At 41.1% G+C, this 22,600-nt stretch overlaps 1 protein-coding gene across 1 annotated transcript in view; it reads left to right on the top strand.

The window, feature by feature from the left end:
• The window catches only part of VPS51 (VPS51 subunit of GARP complex), a 33,124-nt gene extending 27,257 nt beyond the window's left edge, over nt 1-5,867 (top strand). Inside the window, exons 9-10 of the mRNA XM_073604867.1 lie at nt 4,071-4,158; nt 5,510-5,867. Coding sequence (XP_073460968.1) covers nt 4,071-4,158; nt 5,510-5,770 — 349 coding nt within the window. The 3' untranslated portion in view covers nt 5,771-5,867. The remainder of the gene's footprint in view (nt 1-4,070; nt 4,159-5,509) is intronic.
• The last annotated feature ends 16,733 nt before the right edge of the window (nt 5,868-22,600 follow it).

Raw genomic sequence — 22,600 nt, 5'->3', positions numbered from 1 at the left:
GGCAGCCGTTTCTTCTGGTGCTCAATTGTTGGTATGAGACCAGCAGCTGTCGGTGACAGCTTGGTTTTCATGCTGGGACCATACTATAATGTGCACTTCCAGCACAAACACAAGTGCACATACAGTGGGGATGGAAAGTATTCAGACCCCCTTAAATTTTTTCACTCTTTGTTATATTGCAGCCATTTGCTAAAAACATTTAAGTTCATTTTTTTTCCTCATTAATGTACACACAGCACCCCATATTGACAGAAAAACACAATGTTGACATTTTTGCAGATTTATTAAAAAAGAAAAACTGAAATATCACATGGTCCTGAGTATTCAGACCTTTTGCTGTGACACTCATATATTTAACTCAGGTGCTGTCCATTTCTTCTGATCATCTTTGAGATGGTTCCACACTTCATTTGAGTCCAGCTGTGTTTGATTATACTGATTGGACTTGATTAGGAAAGCCACACACCTGTCTATATAAGACCTTACAGCTCACAGTGCATGTCAGAGCAAATGAGAATCATGAGGTCAAAGGAACTGCCTGAAGAGCTCAGAGACAATTGTGGCAAGGTACAGATCTGGCCAAGGTTACAGAAAAAATCTGCTGCTTTTAAGGTTCCTAAGAGCACAGTGGCCTCCATAATCCTTAAATGGAAGACGTTTGGGACGACCAGAACCCTTCCTAGAGCTGGCCGTCCAGCCAAACTGAGCTGTCAGGGGAGAAGAGCCTTGGTGAGCGAGGTAAAGAAGAACCCAAATATCACTGTGGCTGAGCTCCAGAGATGCAGTCAGGAGATGGGAGAGAGTTGTAGAAAGTCAACCATCACTGCAGCCCTCCACCAGTCGGGGCTTTGTGGCAGAGTGGCCTGACGGAAGCCTCTCCTCAGTGCAAGACACATGAAAGCCCGCATGGAGTTTGCTAAAAAAACACCTGAAGGACTCCAAGATGGTGAGAAATAAGATTCTCTGGTCTGATGAGACCAAGATAGAACTTTTTGGCCTTAATTCTAAGCAGTATGTGTGGAGAAAACCAGGCACTTCTCATTAGCTGTCCAATACAGTCCCAACAGTGAAGCATGGTGGTGGCAGCATCATGCTGTGGGGGTGTTTTTCAGCTGCAGGGACAGGACAACTGGTTGCAATTGAGGGAAAGATGAATGCTCAGGACTTTAGACTGTGCCAAAGGTTTACCTTCCAACAAGACAATGACCCTAAGCACACAGCTAAAATAATGGAGTGGCTTCACAACAACTCCGTGACTGTTCTTGAATGGCCCAGCCAGAGCCCTGACTTAAACCCAATTGAGCATCTCTGGAGAGACCTAAAAATGGCTGTCCACCAACGTTGACCATCCAACCTGACAGAACTGGAGAGGATCTGCAAGGAGGAATGGCAGAGGATCCCCAAATCCAGGTGTGAAAAACTTGTTGCATCTTTCCCAAAAAGACTCATGGCTGTATTAGATCAAAAGGGTGCTTCTACTAAATACTGAGCAAAGGGTCTGAATACTTAGGACCATGTTGATATTTCAGTTTTTCTTTTTTAATAAAGCTGCAAAAATGTCAACAATTCTGTGTTTTTCTGTCAATATGGGGTATTGTGTGTACATTAATGAGGAAAAAAAATGAACTTAAAAGATTTTAGCAAATGGCTGCAATATAACAAGTGAAAATTTTAAGGGGGACTGAATACTTTCCGTTCCTACTGTATATGCAGCGCCTCAGAAGAAGGCCTGCTTCTGTGATGACGCATAAATGTTTAAGGCTGGTGGGAACAGGTTAAAATGTAGCATAGAAAAACAGGTTCACTTTAATATTGGCTCCACCAGCAACACATACTCCCTGTCCTTTTTTTTTTTTATCCAGGACCGAATAAGAAAAAATGGTGTTTCCAGGTAGTGGATTGTGAGTCGCTCTCCTCCCTCCCACTTGACAGCCATAGTGCTTGGTGAGGGGCTATTTAAGCACCCAGCACTGTCACATGGGGGTAGAAAGAGTCCCCAGCCCTGTGTAAGCTCCAAGTCATGACTTGGAAATTATATGAAGCTAATTCTCCTTACTCACAAATGTCAAATGGAGTGGCAGGGGTGTGAAGGGAAATGTGTAGCAAAAATCCACTTGCTTTTATGTATTTTGTCCTATGTAACTTACTGCCTTAACCACTTCAATACAGAGCACTTATACACCTTCCGGCCCAGACCAATTTTCAGCGCTGTCACACTTTGAATGACAATTGCACGGTCATGCTACACTGTACCCAAACAAAATTTTTATCATTTTGTTCCCACAAAGAGCTTTCTTTTGGTGGTATTTGATCACCACTGGGGTTTTTATTTTCTGCTAAACAAATAAAAAAAAGACAAACTTTTGAACAAAAATGTTTTTTTTGTTTCTGTTACAAAACTTTGTGAATAAGTACGTTTTCTCCTTCACTGATGGAGCAGCACTGATAAGACAGCACTGAAGAGGTGGCACTGATGATGGGCACTAATATGCGGCACTGATGTGGCACTGATGGGCATCACTGATTGGCAGGCATCCATTGTGGGCACTGATTGGCATCAATTGTGGGCACTGGGATCCATTGTGGGCACTGATTGTTATCCCTGGTGGCCATGGGTGGCATATCTGGTGGTGACTAGTGGTGGGCATCCCTGGTGGTCCTGGTGGCGTCCCTGGTGGTCCAGTGTGAGCATCCTTGGGGGGGCTGCGCTGATGATCAGCACAGACCCCCCCCTCCCTGTCAGAGGAGCAGCCGACAAATTATCTTGGCCTCTTGCCTTGTATTTTTTTATCTGAAATACTTTTTACTGTAACATTCACCAGTGTTTACTTTTAAGGCATTTCCCAAAAATATATCTTCTTTGAGAATTTATGGAATTTTTAGCATTTTCTTCATTCTTCTATTGTGGCTAGTGTGCCAAAAAATTCATACTACTTTATAATACTTAACAATATAAAGCATTTCTTGCTGGCATATCTGTTTATATACTCCATCAAATTAACTTTACCATTTTGGTAAACTTCTCCCATTCCTTAATAGATACTGTATTTATTGGCGTATAACACTCACTTTTTCACCATAAAAATCGGGTGCAAATAGCGTGTGCATGTTATACGACAATACTTCAATTTCGGCTGCCTCGGGGGCGGGATAAGTGCCGTCAGATTACATACAGTGAGAATCTCCTGTTTACTTGGCGGCCTCTGTAATAGGAAGTCAATAGATGGCAATGGCGAGGCTGCTGCACTGATGGCAATGGCGAGGCTGCTGCACTGATGGCAATGGCGAGGCTGCTGCACTGATGGCAATGGCGAGGCTGCTGCACTGATGGCAATGGCGAGGCTGCTGCACTGATGGCAATGGCGAGGCTGCTGCACTGATGGCAATGGCGAGGCTGCTGCACTGATGGCAATGGCGAGGCTGCTGCACTGATGGCAATGGCGAGGCTGCATTGATGTGGACTAATAAGGCTGCATTGATGGCACCTGTGAGGCTGCAGGTGGGCATTGATCAGGCTGCATTGATGGCAATGCTGAGGCTGCAGATGGGCACTTACCCTTATTTTGCTTCAAAGTTCAAAATTTAAAATTTAAGTTTTTTTTCCTGAAACTTCCCTCTTAAAATGAATGTGCGTTTTATACTCCTGTGCGTGTTATATGCCGATAAATACGGTAATTATTGAGAAATGCAAAAAAAAAAATGTGATCTTCAAAATCTTTGTTCTGGTGCACTTCTGCCCACATTGGCTTCGGTACTTCAGATCCATTCAAGCCTATAGGGAAATTCCTACCAGGGAGGTTACAGTCAAAACAATGGCCATAAGTACTGCAGGAACACAACTTTGAAGCTGTGATCAGAGTACTGGGTTTATTTTACTTAAAACCCAGCAATTGCCTCCACATGGTCTTTCAGTCTGCACTTATTAGGTGGTATTATTAAGCTGTTCAAGCAAAGACATTTTTCCATTTGTTTTGTATCCGTGTTGTAATTACATTGTGTAGTTGTATTTGGTTGAATATATTGATACTTTGTAAATTAAAATATTAATATGCTTATTTCACTTCACTTAGTGCTCCCCTGGACACCAGCCTTCTGAGTAATATCCAGAAGTTATTCTCTGAGAGAATAGACATATTCAGCACTGTGCAGTTTAACAAGGTAAAACGATTTGTCTTGTCAATATTTTTGTGAGTTTGCCTTTCTCTATAGTGTGCCCCTTGCCTTCCTCATCTGACTTACACTTTCCCTGTGTTAGCGGGCTAAAGCCTGCTGTCAGCTGACTTCACAGACCCAGTCCAGGCTCTAAAAAGATCCCCACTATATGGTCAGGATTTGCCCAGAAGCTTGGACTGGCAGCTGACTCGGCATCTCAGAGAGCCTGTGCCAGCTGCTCTCGCTGAATGACAGTTACTGGCTCTCTGCAGGCCAAAGACAAAAAGCTGAGCGATAAGCGGTGTTTGATCGCTCAGTTCTCAGTCTTGGAGGCAGGGAGGACAGCTGCAGCTGGGATCGGTGCTACAGTCATCTAGGTGAGTATGTGTGTTTTATTTATTTATTTATTTATTTATTTTAAAAACCCTAATATCTGTTAAGGAGAGAATTCTAGGCTTCTAGTCGGTGCAGTGTATACACCACACTTCAATGTAGAGCTTCAAGAATAACTCCACTTTTGTTCAGAAAAACATTCCCTTCTGGGTGATCTGTGTATATTGCAAGGATTTTAACAAACTTTTTGCAGATTCCTACCCTTTTTTTATTCTAAAGAAATAGCCGTTTGTGTCCATGTGCAAAGTGAATCTAATGGGAGTGACTTTATAATCAATCAGCTGCTGTACTTGCAGGCTTCTAATGAGGAAAGTGTCAGGTTCTGCATTCCTTTAGATGTGATTTTGTGATTTCCCCTTTGGGATTATCCCACCAAAAATGCAGGGGATGCCGGAAATCTGACTTGTATCTTAGTGCAGACTTCTGGGAAAGTCAGTAAGCCATTCGCACAAGCAGGAAATTTTTATTTTTTTTTAAGGGGTTCTTTACACCATCTATGTACAAAATGGTTGCCATATTGAATTGCATTTTACAGACAATTATAGCGCTGGAGATTAAAAAAGGTATTTTTTTTTAATAGCAGTCAATTACAATATATTTTGTATAGCAATTGTATATGTTTTTTATAATATTTTTTTTTCCACGAAAGTGAAGTTACCCTCTTATCATTGCAGAAGATTTATACTCTTATCTAGAAAATTCCAGGTCACTAGTATCACTGGTTATTTCTTATCTGTTTTAAATTTAGTAGATAACCGTACCTTTTAATAAGGGGGGGTGTTAGGGGGCAGTTTGTGCAGGAACTGTATGCTACTTTTTATAATCTTGTCACATGTCTAGTTAAACGCACTGGGAAGTGTTCATTTTTATGGTTTGTGTCTCTCTTAACATTGGATTGTGCTCTAAAAAAAAATGTGCGATTGCCAAGTAAACGTCTTGTTCTGTTCTATTTGTCTTCTTACAGGTTTCTATACTTACCGGTATTATAAAAATCAGCCTTAAGACATTCCTGGAGTGTGTCCGTCTCCGCACATTTGGCCGATTCGGTCTGCAGCAAATACAAGTTGATTGTCACTACCTGCAGTTGTACTTGTGGCGATTTGTCAGCGATGAAAATCTAGTCCATTGCCTCTTAGATGAAGTGGTGTGCAGTGCAGCCCATCGGTGCCTGGATCCTGCGCCCATGGAGCAAAGTGTAATAGAGGTCATATGTGAGCGAGGCTAAGTTATGGACTGAAGATTTGTGTAATGTACTGTACATATATACACATTTGTGTGATCTGTATATACAAGCATGGAATAAACTGATGTAACAAATAAAATGGTAGAATGTGTAAATCATCGAATGCTTGAGTAATCCTGATAAGGTTTAGGCCTCATTCACACTGACTTTGTCAAGTCTGCATTTATTTGTGTTCAGAGGAAATTTCAAAGTGCATGTAATGATTCTACAATCGTGACATTCACACAAAGTGTTTAGGTTTGGTCAGTTTAACTACCTTTGCAAAAAATTGTTTCCTGTGCATCCAGGGTCCGAGTATGTACTCTAAATGCACCTAAACGCTGCTAAAGCAGGAACATCTAAATGCAGGATATAGTGATCTGGGAGGCATAAAATTTTGTTTTAAACTTCCCGGATCACTTCTCTTGCATTTAGAAAGGCAAAATGCAAGATTCGCCTTGTGAATATAGTAAAATATAGAAATGTTGGTACTGTATAAATATAGCACAATTACATGATGCATATTATGCATGGCTGAATAATACATTGTGAAAACTGTGTATCGGTACCAGCGGTGGATGTACAGCAGTTTCTTTATGTTGTTTAAATCAATTTACATATTAAAAAAAAAAAAAATAATAATTGCTCCTACAGATTATACTAGATGTGTGAAGCAGGATAATGTAAAGAGGGTGAAAAACAATTGGCCTACTTGTGGAGTTCAGATCATTGTGCTATAAAGCAGTGTAAAATAATACATTTATGATTTTTTTTCTGCAGTAACACATGGTACAGTAGAAATAAATAGTAACTGAGAACATATAATTATGTACACTAATAAAAGCCCAATGGAGCCCATGGGGTTTTTTTTTTGTTTTGTTTATTATTGGGACGCAATCAGGCTGCCTAAAGAGTATAGCATATGTAATTCCAAGCAGCACTACAACATTAAATCCTAGTTAAACCCAAATTTGTATTACGATTTTTAAAGTTGGTGTAAACCTCCTAAAATTAAAAAATGAAAAAGCATATCCCTCTATAGCAGGGATCTCCGAACTACGGCCCTCCAGCTGTTCCCAAACTACACATCCAATGAGGCATTGTAAAACTCTGACATTCGCAGACCTGAATAGGCATGATGGGAATTGTAGTTCCTGAACAACTGGAGGGTGATAGTTTGAAGACCCCTGCTCTTTAGTGTGCACTTGTCTCAGACCAAAGCCCCCAGTGTGGTTCGTTCCTGTCTGCTTTCTTCTCCTGCTATCTGCATTAATCACCTCTGATGGGTTATGTGGACACCACAGAATCCCTGGGAACTGTCTGGGAAGGTGATTTGACAGCCTCAATTGTACATGTTTGCCTGAGACTGTATAAAGGAGGGTGTATCCATTTCCTTTCATCAGGCCTCACATTTTACTCCACTCTCTGATCAGATCTAAGCCTTCTGGAGCTCAGAAATGCTGTGTCAATTGTGTGCTTTAGAGGGCTGCAAATAAAAAAGGACAACTTAATGTAGGAGGATTTGTTTAATCTCTGTGTGTAACCTGAAGCTAGTCACTTCAGTGGGTATATGCAAGGGTTTACAACCACTTTAAATTAGAAAACCAGAAAAAGAAATGTGCTTTAATACAAGCGAAACAGAAAAAAAAAAAACATACTGTACATTATTGCATGCTCGCAATTAGAGATTTTTTTTACTTAATCGGCATCAGCCGATTGTGCTGATAAAAAAAGCCGATTATACCTTCAGCGGGACTTGCAAATGACTTCTGTAATAGAAGTCAATGCAAGTTGTCTGAAGTTTTCTTCTCTCCTCCTCTGGGCAGCCTGCCAAGTCTGATAAGAAGATACATTTGTATCTCTTTCAGGTTCTTTTATCAATAGACTGAACTCTGTGGAGAAGTTCTCAGTTTTTAACCATTTAAAGACTAAATCTTTTCTGACACTTGTTGCTTACAAGTAAAAATTCTGTATTTTCTGCTAGAAAATCACTTAGAACCCCCAAACATTATATATATTTTTTCTAGCAGAGACCCTAGGGAATAAAATAGCGGTTGTTGCAATATTTTATGTCACACGGTATTTGCGCAGCGGTCTTTCAAACGCAATTTTTTTTGAAAAAATACACTAATGAAATAAAAAAAAAAAAAGCAGTAAAGTTAGCCCATTTTTTTTCGTCCAAAAGTTTTGATTACCTGTTTTTGTGTATTTAATATTTAAGATAGTTATTTTTTTTTTAATCTAAATTCTACATACAAGTGAACTGATTGGAGGTTTGTTTTGTTTAATAAATGTTTAAATATAAAAAATTTTCTGTATCACTTATTACTTAAGGCTGCTTTCACACTGGAGCGGGCATGTGTTGACGGTAAAATGCTGTTAGTTTTAGCGGCGCTTTACCGTCATTTTAGCGGCGCTATTCGGCTGCTAGCGGGGTGCTTATAACCCAGCTAGCGGCCGAAGAAGGGGTTAAATGTGCCCCTGAAGCGCTGCTGCCGAAACGCTTTGCAGGCGCTTCGGCAGCGGTGCGCATTCATTTCAATGGGCAGGAGTGGTGGAGGAGCGGTATACACCGCTCCAAAGATGCCGCTTGCAGGACTTTTTTTTTAACATCCTGCCAGCGCATCGTCTCAGTGTGAAAGCACTCGAGCTTTCACATAGACTGCAGGGGAGCCGTTTTACAGGCGCTATTTTTAGCCCAAAAGCGCCTGAAAAACGCCCCAGTGTGAAAGGGGTCTAACTGTTAGATTTTATGCGATGAAGGGAAAAAAAAAAAAGAAATCGGCCTAATATATCGGCCCTAAAAAATCGGCATCATATATAGGCCATCGGCCACTGCGATTTCTAAATATCGGCTTTGGCATCGGCCAGAGAAAAACCCATATCGGTCGACCTCTACTCGCAATAACTGGTCCTAAAGTGGATCTAAAGTGATTATTCATATGACCTGTATTGCAGACAAATAGGCAAGAACATACCCAAAGGCAGAATGTTTTTAAAGGCATATCCTGTCCTTTGCAAAAAAAAATAATAATTAACTCGTAATGCAAAAAGAAAAAATGTGCATGTATACATTCTTTGCATTGGATCCTTTGCAACTACAATCAGTGCATTGGAGGTACAATGCTTGGGCTCCTGCAGACTATTCTCCAACCACAGGTTGAAAAGTGAAATTAGCCTTTGGTCGTTCTACTTTTCAAAATAAATAAATGGCTCAGTTCAATTCCATAACATAATAAAACACAAATCAGTTTGGCAGGCATCTGAGATGGTCAGGAGGGCAGAAGAAGACATTGTTGCAGTGCAATTGGGATGTTCTGTGAGGCCTTCACTTTATTTTCAATCTTCAATAACAATGTGAAGCAGAGAAAAGAGCAGAGCAAAATTGCAATATTGTACCAGGATGTATTAAAGGATAAGTTGACCTTTTTTTTAAAAAAAAATGCACATCTTTTAGCAGTTTTTGTTTTAGGAACCTGTAAAGCAGGGGTAGGCAACCTTTAAAGAGGTGGAGATCTACCTGAACAACATGGGGGAAGTCAAAGATCACCGGGCACAGTGTCGTCTCCTCACACCAATTATAAACCTTTATTTGCTTACTACCGTGTCACAATTACGTGCAATTCATGGCAATCATGGGTTTAAATCAATTGTTGAGGAGGCAACACATCATCTCTCCACCTGTCAAACACACTCGGATCACTTTTTTTAGGAGCAGCAGTGCCTGCTGCACTTGTGAATGAGCTATTGGTTGCATTTGGCAGCTGCACTTTTAGGACTCTTTTACACGTAAAAGCCTGTGGTTGAGTTGCGGTTTTACCACCTCCAGTGTCTACCCCCTTTAGCTGCTGAGTCAGCAGCCAAAGGTGTACACAAACTGCAGCAGGAATTAAGCCCCCTGTTGCTTTTGGTGCATTCAAGTAAATGGGGACCCTCTGCATGGGACAGTAACCAGCACTTCACAGGAGGCATCGACTCTTGTTCCCTAGTAGTGCACTCTGTTTGATGCTCTGGGATGGTGGGTCAGCAAGCCCAGACCGCGATCTACCAGTCAGCTGTCCGCAATCTACTGGTAGATTGCGATCTACAGGTTGCTGACTCCCGCTGTAAAGCATTGCAACTGCGATCAAGAAGATCGCAGGTGCAATCTCAGGCTCCTGCAGACTGTGTAGCTGTCTGCCTATAACCCGTACGGGCAGGCAGTTACTGAATAGCAGGAAGAATCAATGAACTACCAGAGCGCTCGCCAGCACCCTGGTAGTTCATTGAGAACTAAAAGCCGCCAGTCGCAAAGTTGTCTGTACTTGTAGTTCATTCACAGAACTGAGTAAATGTTGTGTGGGCATTTCAAATTGTGACTGGGGGTGCTGGGAGAAGATCCCTGGGCTGCTATCACAATTAGAAGGGGGATTGGAGAGAGGCTGCATGTTCCACCCTAAAATCAGGAGGAACATAAGACATGTTCCCAAAGGTGAACTTATCCTTTTAAGTGAAATCAATGCAACGGGCTTTTTGCATAAAAAGTAATATTTCACTTTATCCAGTCTTATTAGTTAGTATTCTGTGCTACTTACTGGATATAACCAAACTATAAGGACGTACATGCTTGGTGTACTTTGGAAAGGTACAGATCATTTTCTAATCTCCATAATCATATTTTTTTCAATCAGTTTAAGCAACTCATAGATTATATACATTGCAGTTATTTCATGTTTTTTTTTCCTTTTTGTTTACACAGATATCTTTTATGCTTTAATTGTCCTGACTTTTACATTTTATTTGTATCTACTGAACTTTCTCCAAAATCCATCTGCAGAGAATGATTTTTCATATACACTATCTCTGATTTTGACTCTGACTGTATTTGTACAGGAATGCAGCAGTATTATGCATTTTAAATATATTAATACAGCGGGTAAAATATGTATTGAACAAGTCACCATTTTTCTAGGTAAATATATTTCTAAAGGTGCTATTACCATGACATTTTCCCCACGTGTCGGTAGCAACCCATGCAATTCATACATACAAAGAAACCAAAACAAATACGTTCAGAAATGAAGTTATGTGTAATAAAATGGAATGACAAAGGTTGCGAAGGTCTTGAGAGAGCTCTTTGCTTTTGCCCATCATGAGACGTTTCTTCTTGTGTGACACCTTGGTAATGAGACACCTTTTTATAGGCCATCAGAGACTGAACCAGCTGATATTAATTTTTCACTGACAAGGGACAGGACTGCTTTATAATTACTGATAGACTTCAGCTGGTGTCTTGGCTTTCTATGCCTTTTTGCACCTCCCTTTCTTCATGTGTTCAATACTTTTTCCCTGTGTCATTCCATTTTATTACATATAACTTAATTTCTGAACTTATTTGTTTTGGTTTCTTTGTATGTATGGATTGTATGGGTTGTTACTGACGTGGTGAAAATTTCATGTCAATAGCACCTTTAGAAATATATTTATCTAAAAAATGGTGACGTGTTTAAAACTTATATTGCCCGCTGTATGCAATGAATTATCCTAAAATTGTCCCTTCTTTGCCTAACCTAAACAGGCCATTTACTGATCGAAATTCAGCTGGTTCAGCAGGGACTGGGTGAATTTTGATTAGTGTGTGGCCATCCCCACTAGACAGAAGTTGATCACTTGATGGACTTCTGTTGAAGGGACATGTTGGAAAGTTTTTCTCAAGCACCATCTGCTGATCAGTTCATGCCGGCAGTGGCAGGTGCTGCTGTCAGAATACAATGTAACAGCAGGAGAATTTGCTGCATCCACCACAGTTGTGTGAATGGACGAATCTGTTGGGTTTTTTACTTTTATGTTTGGCCCATTGCTTTATGTAAAAGTTTTTTTTGTATAATTCCCAAAATCTCTAAAACACTTCTGCAACCAATACTACCAGTTGTCCGATAAATGAAATATTGTGTGCAGCTTTGACACAAGACAATTACTATTTGCTGAACGTGACTCTCTTGTGAACATCTGCATATTTTTAACTTCCGTTTGAATGGTTGGCATAACTATTATGATCACCAGCTATTGCTACATGATATCCATGGACAAATTAATAACACAGGATTACCAAACAAATAGTACTAATATTGAGTCTTTGTGTTGCAATGCCATTGCACAAAGCCACATTAACAAAGTGACATACGTAAGCACATCTGCCAGACTAAGTCTTCTTACAGTGAGATTGCCGATGCAAACTTGTGAGCTGCTGGGGAAACAGGCAAATTTAATGTGACATGAGTGCTAAAAGGGTGTGCGTGTCAGCCATGCTCAGCACTTGCCAAGTGCCCCCCACAACATTGATTAGGAAAAAGTGTGGTGAGACAGTTGAAGATCATTCACAGGCATATTGAGACACTTAAAGCGGCGTTCCACCCTATTTAACAAGTTGTTCTTAAAGGAATGACCACCCCTCTACCACTTGTTTTTGGATAATTATTTTGTTTATTTTTATTTACCTTATTTGAAGAACTAAGTGTACTTCCTTCCTACCTCAGCTGCGGCCCACAGAGTCATTTCCTCCTTCACCCCGCTGCCTTCTGGGAACTGTGTGTGTCCCAGAAGACGACGGGCCATTTAGAAAGCGCCGTGCGCCTCACACATGCGCAGTAGGAAACCGGTGGTGAAGCCTGCAGGCTCCACTGATGGTTTCCCTTAGTTACAATGGCTGCACCTGCAACCGAGCCGATGGGCAGATCGGCCTCGGGGGGCTGACATCGCCTGTTCCCTGGACAGGTAAGTGTCCTTATTAAAAGTCAGCAGCTACAGTCTTTGTAGCTGCTGACTTTTTAGAAAAAAAAAATTTGCGGATGGAACACCGCTTTAATGCAATTTTAAAATTGTTTTTATTATTATTACTAAATGGCCCCCCAGGTGGTTTATGCCATAATGGGCTAGTGTCCCATGTGCTCCTGTCTTCGCCTGGTCTTCCTTCATGGTTTGCTCTCGGCAGCTGCTTGAATGGCCGATCTGCGATGACATCACTCCCGCACAAGCGCACTGGGACAGTGTACATTACAGGTGATAGGCAGGGGTAAACGATTATTACAATTTGGGCCAATAGGGTTGCAATAATTTGTAGGTTACGAGATGACTGTCTTATCACTTCCTGTTTCTTGGATAGGTGTAGAACGGATCAGGTAGTGAGATGACCCCCTCCCATCCCCCCTTTCCTAAATTGGCAAAAACCATCCATAAAACAAATGTACTAGTAGAGTGAGTAAGTTTTACAACATCTAGGACCTAAACTCAACAATTGAACTGTTTTCCAATTCAAGGCATGCTGTAAATGAGAACAGTCACAGCTGCTTGATTGTAAAGCCATCAAGTGACTGGTGTCATAACTGATCATGTGCAGCGACATGGCTACTGCAGATCAAACAGAGGCTAAGATGGCCGCTTCCTTGGCTATAAAAGATAGGAGGCTTTAGTTCCAATTTAAGATTTTATTGTCCTCATGATGGAGATCTCATCTCACTTCCTGTCCAGGTGACAGGGGAAAGATAGAACAGGCATGGATGACAAATCTCCATATAGGATAGAAGTTGAAATCCTTCTTCACCCTGTCCAAACCTGAAAAAAATGTTTTGACTGTAGATAGGCTTTAAAGTAACTGGCTGCACTGTGAATATCTCCTAAAAAAATATTCAGAGTGCATGCAGCGGATAACCTCTTCGGCACATGCGCTCTGAAGGTCCGGAACTGTAAGGCGGACCTTCAGAGCGCCTGTGTCAGAAAAGGCAGCTCCCACGCACATGTACAGGAGTGACGCCATCGTGGCTCCTGCCAATCACATAGCTGGAGCTTGCAAACCCAGAAGACCGACAGGGAGAACATGTCAGCCCTCTCAGCGGTGACTTTACAGCGCTGGATGGCTTTGTTCCAAGGTGAGTATTTCATAATGTGCTAGTATGTGATGCATACTAGCATATTATGCCATTGCCTTGCAGGTCTTTTTTTTTTTTTTTTTTTTGAACATTGCCGGTTTACATCTGATTTAAATTGTTACCTGATTTGACCCATCTGTACAAGATGGCAACTGAGTTCCGCTTCATAATCGGATTAAATTTCAAGCTGTTTGTTTTGGAACAAAGTAACTAAATACATACAATTAGAACATGTATTGCCTGCAGCTTCCTTTCACAACCGAATATCTACACAGCTTATCTATGCTCTGCAGCTAATACTCAATAAAAGCTTTGTAATCACTGCACAATATCTTCACCGGATAGAGAGGCTGGAATCTCAGCCAGTTCAGCAGGGACCAACTGAGAGTCGAACCATGTATGGGCAGGCTGAATGTACCAAGTTGATCGATCGATCAGTTAACTTGGGTACAACCAGCCTGTTGGATTTTAGATTAAAGCCCCGTACACACAATCAGATTTTCGGAGGAACAGTCATCCATTTTTTGTTACATGCTAGTCTCATGTCGAAAGTGAAGAGGTTACTCACCACACGAAAATTCTCGTATGACAGAATTCAACTTCAGAAGTGATGTAATGTGTTGAATAGTTTTGTATGTATTATTTCGTTTCTGAGCATGCGTAGTCTTGTGCTCACAATTTTTTTTTTCGGACGAAAACTGTACTAATCAGATGAAAATCGGACGTTGTGTTCACATCCGACAAAAATGTTATAGTCTGCACATTCAGCTTTTGTCGTACCAAAAATGGGAATCGGCTGTCGAAAGCGCCATACTAATGATCCGAAAATCAGCAGATCGTTCGCCGGACAAAATTTTACTTGCGATTTTCGCACCGTGTGTATGGGCCTTAAGTGGTTGTACCCACTAAGAATAAGCTCTGTGTTCTCTTGGCGGGGATGGCTTCCCCTGCCGGGAGTACACAATGGCTCCGCTGGAGTGATTCCCCCATTAGCACTGTGTTGATGGGGGAACAGAGCAATTTTCTTTCCTGCAACCTGTGGTTGCAGGAAAGAAAATCACTCTGTCTATGGCTGGCTTTACTCCTAAAAGTTAACCTGTCAATAAAAAAATACGGGGAAACCATTGCTGCCCTCCCTCTGAAAATCCTAGTTGGGTTGCTGTTATCTTTGATGAAGTATGCAACAAAGTGTAAGCCAAAACCCTTATTTATTTATTTATTTATTTTTTGGATAGCATGAGGAAGGATTAACTACAGTATTTGTAGCTGCTAACCTAATTTTTTAGAAAACCAGTGATGTTCCTCTATACGGTTAATGAATAATGCTGTTCCTGTGATGCCATGAAAATGTTAGCTGTCAGCCTATCCAATGGATTCAATACATTCTGAGTCAGTATCCTGGAACAACTGTGCAGACTACTGAATCCTGAGCCTTGAATTCTGATTACACCTGCTGTATACATAATATGGGTCAGTAGTTCAGAAAAATTTGAAGCTGAAAACTGCTGGGTTTTCATATGGGACCGTAGGCAAAAACCCAATATTATTACAAACTGTGTTTTCTTTGGCTGTCAACCACCGGTCTGATAACTACACAGTTTTCTTTTCTGATATCTGTTGCCTGGACTGTTGTAGAATCTATGAGCAAGAGGATACATCACCTGCCAGGTAAGTCCAATCAAATTAAAACCTAAACGCACACACTTGGGTGTTTGCCATGACTCCAAAAAATGCCCCTCCCACCTTTCATACTTCATCAATATCCTAGCATTAATGTGCAAAATTAAAAACTACCCTGAAATTCCAAGCAGAGTTGTCAGTCCTCTCTGAGTTCTCCCCTGCTGGACTAAAGAACACCTCCCCTTTTCTCATTCTCTAGCCTATACCAGGGAGGTGCTCTGTAGTCTGACATGGGAAACCTCAGGCACTGCTGCCAACACTGTTTGAGATTCCAGTGCAGCAGAGAGGCAGCATAGTTCCCTGAAGGAAGTTAGGGTGATTTCTGGCAGGATCAATGGCTATTTTTTCTCTACTGGCAGTATTTTTGAAGAGACAAAACATGGGGAAGCATTAATGTATTGCAGATGTGTAGTAAATATGTTTATTTTAGTCTGATCAGACAAACTTTGGTTATTACCTTTGGCATGTAGTAGATAGACTCACACTGGTGATGCCTTACATGTCATAATGGCCTGGTACTCCTTTTATTTCCATAAGGTCTGTTACTTTAGTACATATATTGGACCCACCCAGCTAGAACAGTAATTCCTTCTGCAGACATCCTGCTTGAACCTCGCCTGTACTTAAATAAAGGAAACCATTATGTAAACACCGGTATGACATCATTGCCGATAGGACAGGACATTCAACCACTTCCCATGTTATGGTATTGCGCACGTACATTGCTTTTATCTCAGCAGATGGTCTGGCCAGTAATCATCCCCAATATTTTTACAGCTCTTCTGTACTGCCTGGGTCAGGAAGGTTGATGGTAAAGGCCTCAGAATCAAAAGCTCTCTCATTGTTGCTTTAAAGGTATTTTTGGGGGGGAAATACAAATACAATAGTAAGTCTATATGTAACTGAACTAGGAAATCCATGGACTTGTAATGATAGCAGGGCAGCCCTATCACATGTACTAAAGAAATATCTAAACTTTTCAAGGATATAAACTCATCTGCTAGTTAGAGGCCGGGACCCTGACACAGTCTATAGGTGTTAGAAGAAATATGTTGGCATCTCACCAGCACACTAAACTCTACCATCATGACACACACTACACTGGAGGACCGCTATCATCAATAATGAGATATTGTAAAGTATCACATTAGTGTACAAGGAAACTTGGAGACTGGGATCCACACTGAAATGATGTGTTTGGGAGGAAATAAAGAGTTCAAGTATTGACCTGGTGTTGGCAGAACTGTGAGTGCACCTGTACTAGGTGTGTAGCGGGTTATACCGGCCATACATGCTTTGATAAACAATCAGTTTATTTTCTGATCAATCTGTTCCTCTAGGAATAATGAATCTATAGTCCACAACACAGCCGGCTCTACTCTATGGGTCCTCCGATCTGATCTGCCCAGACGGAAGGGGACAGATCTCATCGTATTTTTTAGCGGATCGGATTGGAGATCGGCAGGTGTAAACAGACACAAGTTCATTTACATCTGCCGCTCCATAGAGGTGAATGGAGGGTACGAGTGGGTCCACCTGAAAAACAGACAGGCACACCCGATTGGACCAATCGTGTGAAAGTTGCCAAGGGCTGCTTTCACGCTGATGCGCTGCAGTTTACCCGCATGGCGGATGCTGCGCGGTGCACCTGTGGCTTTCTTGCGGGTTAGCTGCATTTTGCCATAGACTCCATTCAGGAGTCTTGGTACGCTTTCAGAAAGTGCACCAAGCCTGCCGGTAATAACGGAAGTCTATGGCTCAGTGCAGGCAACCCGCAGGTGCACTGCATTGGACCTGTGGATCAGTTTGAAACAACCCAGAGTAACCAGTGCAGAAAACAGATGTGCCCATTGCTATTTGATTTTAATTAAAAACCGACCTCAATCTTCACTTCAGGAATCCCGCAGGTATCGCCGACTGTTGCTGTCTCAGGAGGCGGGACAGTTGGTATCACTCCGCCTGTGACAGGAGCTGGTACTATACAGGAAGCATCAGCCCTGCTCTCTACTGCAACTGCATGCTTCCTCTAGTGCCAGTTCCACTCTCAATACTGATGCTCGGGGATGGCAGGTCAGTAACCTACGATCTGGGCTTGCTGACCCGCCATCCCAGAGCAGGAGGTCATGGGCCACAGCAGATGGGCCAGCAGATGGGCACCCCTGTCATAAGTTTTCAACTGCATCTCTATTTTCACAGTATAATCTCATTATCTAATCTAGGGATCTACAAACTATGGCCCTCCAGCTGTTGCAGAACTACACATCCCATGAGGCATTGTAAAACTCACTGACATTTACAGACATGACTAGGCATGATGGGAATTGTAGTTCCTGAACAACTGGAGGGCCGCAGTTTGGAGACCCCTGAATTGTCTAATCAAGAAAAAAATGATTATTTTCATGAGCACAGTAAGGCCTCTTAGACATGGGCCGAATGTTGAGAGACATCAGCCGGTTAAAAAGAAAAAATGGCTGACATTTGGCCCATGTATATGTCACCCTGTACCCCTACTTTCAGACACGCATGCTGAAGACCAGCAGCTGACTGACTCCTGATCAGCGCTCTCAGCCAATGGCAGAGAGCACTAATTGGAGTGTTCTGGCGGGGCAGCTGTCCCCCTGTCAGAACACATTTCAGCAGGGGAGATCGCTATACTAACCTTGCATAGTTAGTACAGCGGCTCCCCCTGGGTATACTCATACTTCAGTGACCAATCATGACTTATTTATAATACTCCAGTGACCTTCAATGCACAGATCATATGAAATAAAAATGAATGCAAATAAACAATAATGCTAAATTTTTGTGATGCAATAGTGATGTCAACCTCCTAGTGAAAAAAAAGAATTCCTAAATAAATAACATACAGTACACAAAAATTAAAATTGTGATAATATGATACAATAGTGGTGGGGTATTATAAATAAGTCAGGATTGGTCACTGAAGTATGAGTATATCCATAGAGGGTGACACCATTATTGTTGAATATCCTTTTTATTTATTATTTTGCATGTTTGAGTTTTGAAAGTCACTATCACTTGTTCACACTTGCATTGCAGCTTATAGTATAGGTAGCGCTGCATTTTTTTTTCTTTCTGTTATAGTCCCAGTTACATAATCAGTTTAGATTTAGTCTCGCCCTGTGATGTCCAATGTTTTACACTTATATGGGGGAGAATATAGTATATCCTCCATGGCAAGCCTCAACATACTATCCATATGGGTAATGAGCTGTGGTGTATTAGTGCATATGATGGTACTCCCAGCAGTTGTTTTAGGTGAGCAAGTTTAAGTTTGATATGTGACGCAATTTTTTTTTTTACAACTGATGTTTTAATAGGTGCCCTGTTTTTGTTTTTGTACACAGTGTAAATCTTAGTGAAATGCCACCTAGACATGTGCAGAACGAAAATATTAGTTTAGTTTCGGAACGTTAAGTCACCAATTTCGTTTAGTTGCATTCCTAACAAAATTAGTTTAGTTTATTTTCATTTATTCGTTTTTGACCGGATTTTTACAATGGATTCCAAGCATTAGAATCAAATTCAAATTGAAAATATTGAATCGATCCAAATTCATTGTGAAGAATAGCTGGTTCTATCCTATTCGAAATTTGAAAGATGGCTATATTCTTTCTATTTTATTCTATTCTATTTGAAATTCAAATTTCAGAAGACGGCTCTTTTCTTTCAATTTTATTCTATTCTAGTCTAATCTATTCTATTTATTTCTATTCTATTGTTTTCTACTCTATTCCATCCTTTTAGTTTCTATCCTATTCTTTTATTTTCTAAACAAATAAAAGAAAAAAGGCGCCTCTAAGTGCAGAATTAAAATTAAAACTTTTAAAATCCCCAAACAAGATTAAAAACACTTACAGAATCAAGGATAAGAAGAGGCATAACATGGATGTATGAAGCAGGTGATCCGGCATCAGGAGGTCCCAGTGTATCATAGCTGTCCCATTAACCTGTAGGAAAAACTCATTGTCAAAATTGAAATAGTTATGGGTGAGACAGAAGGCAGTAGCCTCTACAATAAAGGAGGCTTGCCTGAGATAGAGGCTACTGCCTTCTGTCTCACCCATAACTATTTCAATTTTGACAATGAGTTTTTCCTACAGGTTAATGGGACAGCTATGGGGCAAACTTTGCACCTTCATATGTGAACCTTACCATGGGGTATTGGGAATCGTCTCATATTTGGCATAACAACCCCTTCTCTTCCCACATCGTCTTTTATGGCAGGTATATAGATGATGTGATCATCATTTGGGAAGGTAATGCATCTACAGTTTCCGATTTTGTTGCACATTGCAACAATAATAATATGGGTTTGCACTTTACCTCTGTCATGAATGAGGAAAAAGTGGCCTTCCTTGACTTGGAACTATTCTTCGCTGGAAAGGAGATCCATGCTAGGAATTTTACTAAGCCAGCGGCAGGAAACTCTTTTCTTCATTATAAAAGCTGCCATCACCCCCAATGGTTTAATAACATAACTAAAAGCCAATACTGTAGACTTAAAAAGAACTGTACTAGAAGCAGTGACTATGACATTCAGAGTAAGATCTTGGAAGATACATTTATTGACAAAGAATTTCCAGCTGATATTGAGCAAACAGCTTATTCTCACTACAGAGATACACCTATCCAACCACGTCCTCTCACCCATGCTGACAACAATAAGGATGATTTGCGATTTATTACCCAATTTCACTCTTGTCACAGACAGATGGAGGGTATCGTGCGGAAGAATTGGCCTTTGCTGCTTCAGGACGAGCACCTTCTTCCTGTCCTAATAAGCCCAAATTTGCCTATAGAAAGGCCCCTAATATTAAAAGTAAGGTGGCACCTAGTATACTTAAGGGTAAGTCATTACCCCCAGGTTATTCCCTTCCAACCTTTCTAGCCATCTCGGGCATGTATCAATGCCGCAAGCCGCTATGTAAGACTTGTCGGTTTGTTAAACATTGCCAAGGATTTTTGTGTGAAAGGTAAAACATACCCTAACAAGGGCTTTCACACATGCTCCTCTGACCATGTAGTCTATAGTTTGACATGCCCATGCGGCCTTTTTTATGTTGGGCGAACTATCAGACCATTACGGTGCCATACTTTAGAACTTCATTCACCATTACATCCTCATTTTCATATGTATGCTCATTATACAGTGCCCATATTCCCCTTAGGTATGTCCTCCATTGGCGAATTGTATTCTGTTTTTCCTATAGGATGTGTACATGTGTGTGTGTATGCGTGTGCGCATAATGATTCATCCAACGGACATTTGTGTGCGCTTTTTTAATATTTTTTTCAATCTATGCGTTTGGGGTTTTTTAAAAAATTTTTTGCCTTTTTTTGCATCTATGCATTTTTTTTGTTTTTTTTGGGTCTGTGGTTATTTCTTGTGCGCGCATGCATGCACACGCATGTATACCTATGTACTTTATTCTGTTTGTTATCCCCAAATATTGATCCAGTGATTGTCTTTTAAACTATTATTTTTTAGTGGCATCTGCTATTGAGGAACAATGTACGGTTTGACCATTTTGTTTCATTTTATATTTTTCCATTGGTTTCAAGTTCCTTTCCTTATATGTACTTTTGTAATGTCCTGCTGTATTTGTCTTGCCATTTTTCGTGTGTGGGCTGCATCCCGCGCTGTCTTTATGTTTACTGTGCAGTTCCATGCCCATGGATCACACTACTTCCTGGGCTGCTGCAGCATTGTTTTTCTTCCCTTATCACCGCCCATAGCCCCACCTACAGCTCCGCCCATAGACTATAAGAAGCACAGCTTCTACAAACCTGTTGTCATTGGTTTGAAGAAGGAACCAATCAGTAGTTCCGAAACACGTCCCATTTTGATGACATATTTCCTGTTTGCGGGCCATGCTGGTTGTTGTCCCCTCCCGCTGACGTAATTTCCGGGATTCATGCTCCACGCTGACTCAGACGACGCGATTGCTTCACCAGTGTTCCCAGAGCCTGGGGTGTTCACCTGCTGGTTATCCTGGGACCTTCTGCTGCTGCATATCGTTATCCTTGGAAAGCTGTGATACACTGGGACCTCCTGATGCCGGATCACCTGCTTCATACATCCATGTTATGCCTCTTCTTATCCTTGATTCTGTAAGTGTTTTTAATCTTGTGTGGGAATATTAAAAGTTTTAATTCTGCACTTAGAGGCGCCTTTTTTCTTTTATTTGTTTTCTATTAGAGATTGCTCCCCTCTTTGAGTGCAGCCCTAAGTGTTTAAAGACCACTTCATCCGTCCAATAAAGACACTATCTGCCTGGTCCTGACATTCAGAGCGCCTTTGACATATGTTTTATCTCTTTTATTTTCTATTCTGTTGTATTCTGTTTCATTCTATTCAATTCTTTTTGAAATTCCAATTGCGGAAGATGGCTATATTTTAATATACACAATCTTTAAACGAAATCACCAATAGTCAGCATTTTAAATTCATTTTCAAATTTAAAAGGAGAAGTATAGCCAAAGCTCACTGCTGACGTCACAGAAATCGGTCCAGGCTCTGCGTCATCACAACCATGGAGTCTGGATTCGCCAGATCCCTGGACCGATACCCGGCTCAGCCTCTCAGCGAGCTGCTGATAGCCTGAGCCGGCCGCCCCCATCCCCTCCACAGCCCAGCGCTCCAGTGAGCGAGGAGGGGCAGAGAGCCCGTGACTGACTGTTTCCATCTCTTTGCTCGGGGAGCTGTAAAAACCGAATGATTGGCGGAAAGTGTAGATGTGCTGGAGGACCGATGCTACATCCACATCTAGGTAAGTATAAATTGAAAAAAAAAAAAAATTCCCATACTTCTTTTAATTTAGTTTTCAAATTCGTTTCTAATTCAGATAATTTGTTATTTCAGACGAAATTTTGTTTTGTTTTGATAACTTCATCGCCCTTATTTCCTTACTACTGCTTGTCCCAGTTATATCAATACCTCATATGCCTTAAAGCTTACTTCATCTAGTTGTATATATGGATACCAATAATAAAAAAAGTTTTTTGAACATTATATAAATTTTATAAGTATACACTTTTGTGTACTGCTATATTGTTTGTCTATATTCTGTGATTTTTGTAACTTGTAAATGCTCCGTCCTTGTTCACGGTCCCATGTCCCTTCCCCTGGTCCTGGTCGCCTGGATGGCTTTACGGTTTTCGGCCGGTAAACTCGACCGCACAGTGCCACACATCCGGTCCTCTCCTCTTACCGGATGTGCGGTGA

This window comes from Aquarana catesbeiana, linkage group LG11 (assembly GCF_042186555.1).
Source record: "Aquarana catesbeiana isolate 2022-GZ linkage group LG11, ASM4218655v1, whole genome shotgun sequence".
NCBI classification, from domain to species: Eukaryota; Metazoa; Chordata; class Amphibia; order Anura; family Ranidae; genus Aquarana; species Aquarana catesbeiana.
This window is presented reverse-complemented; position numbering and strand designations above follow the sequence as displayed.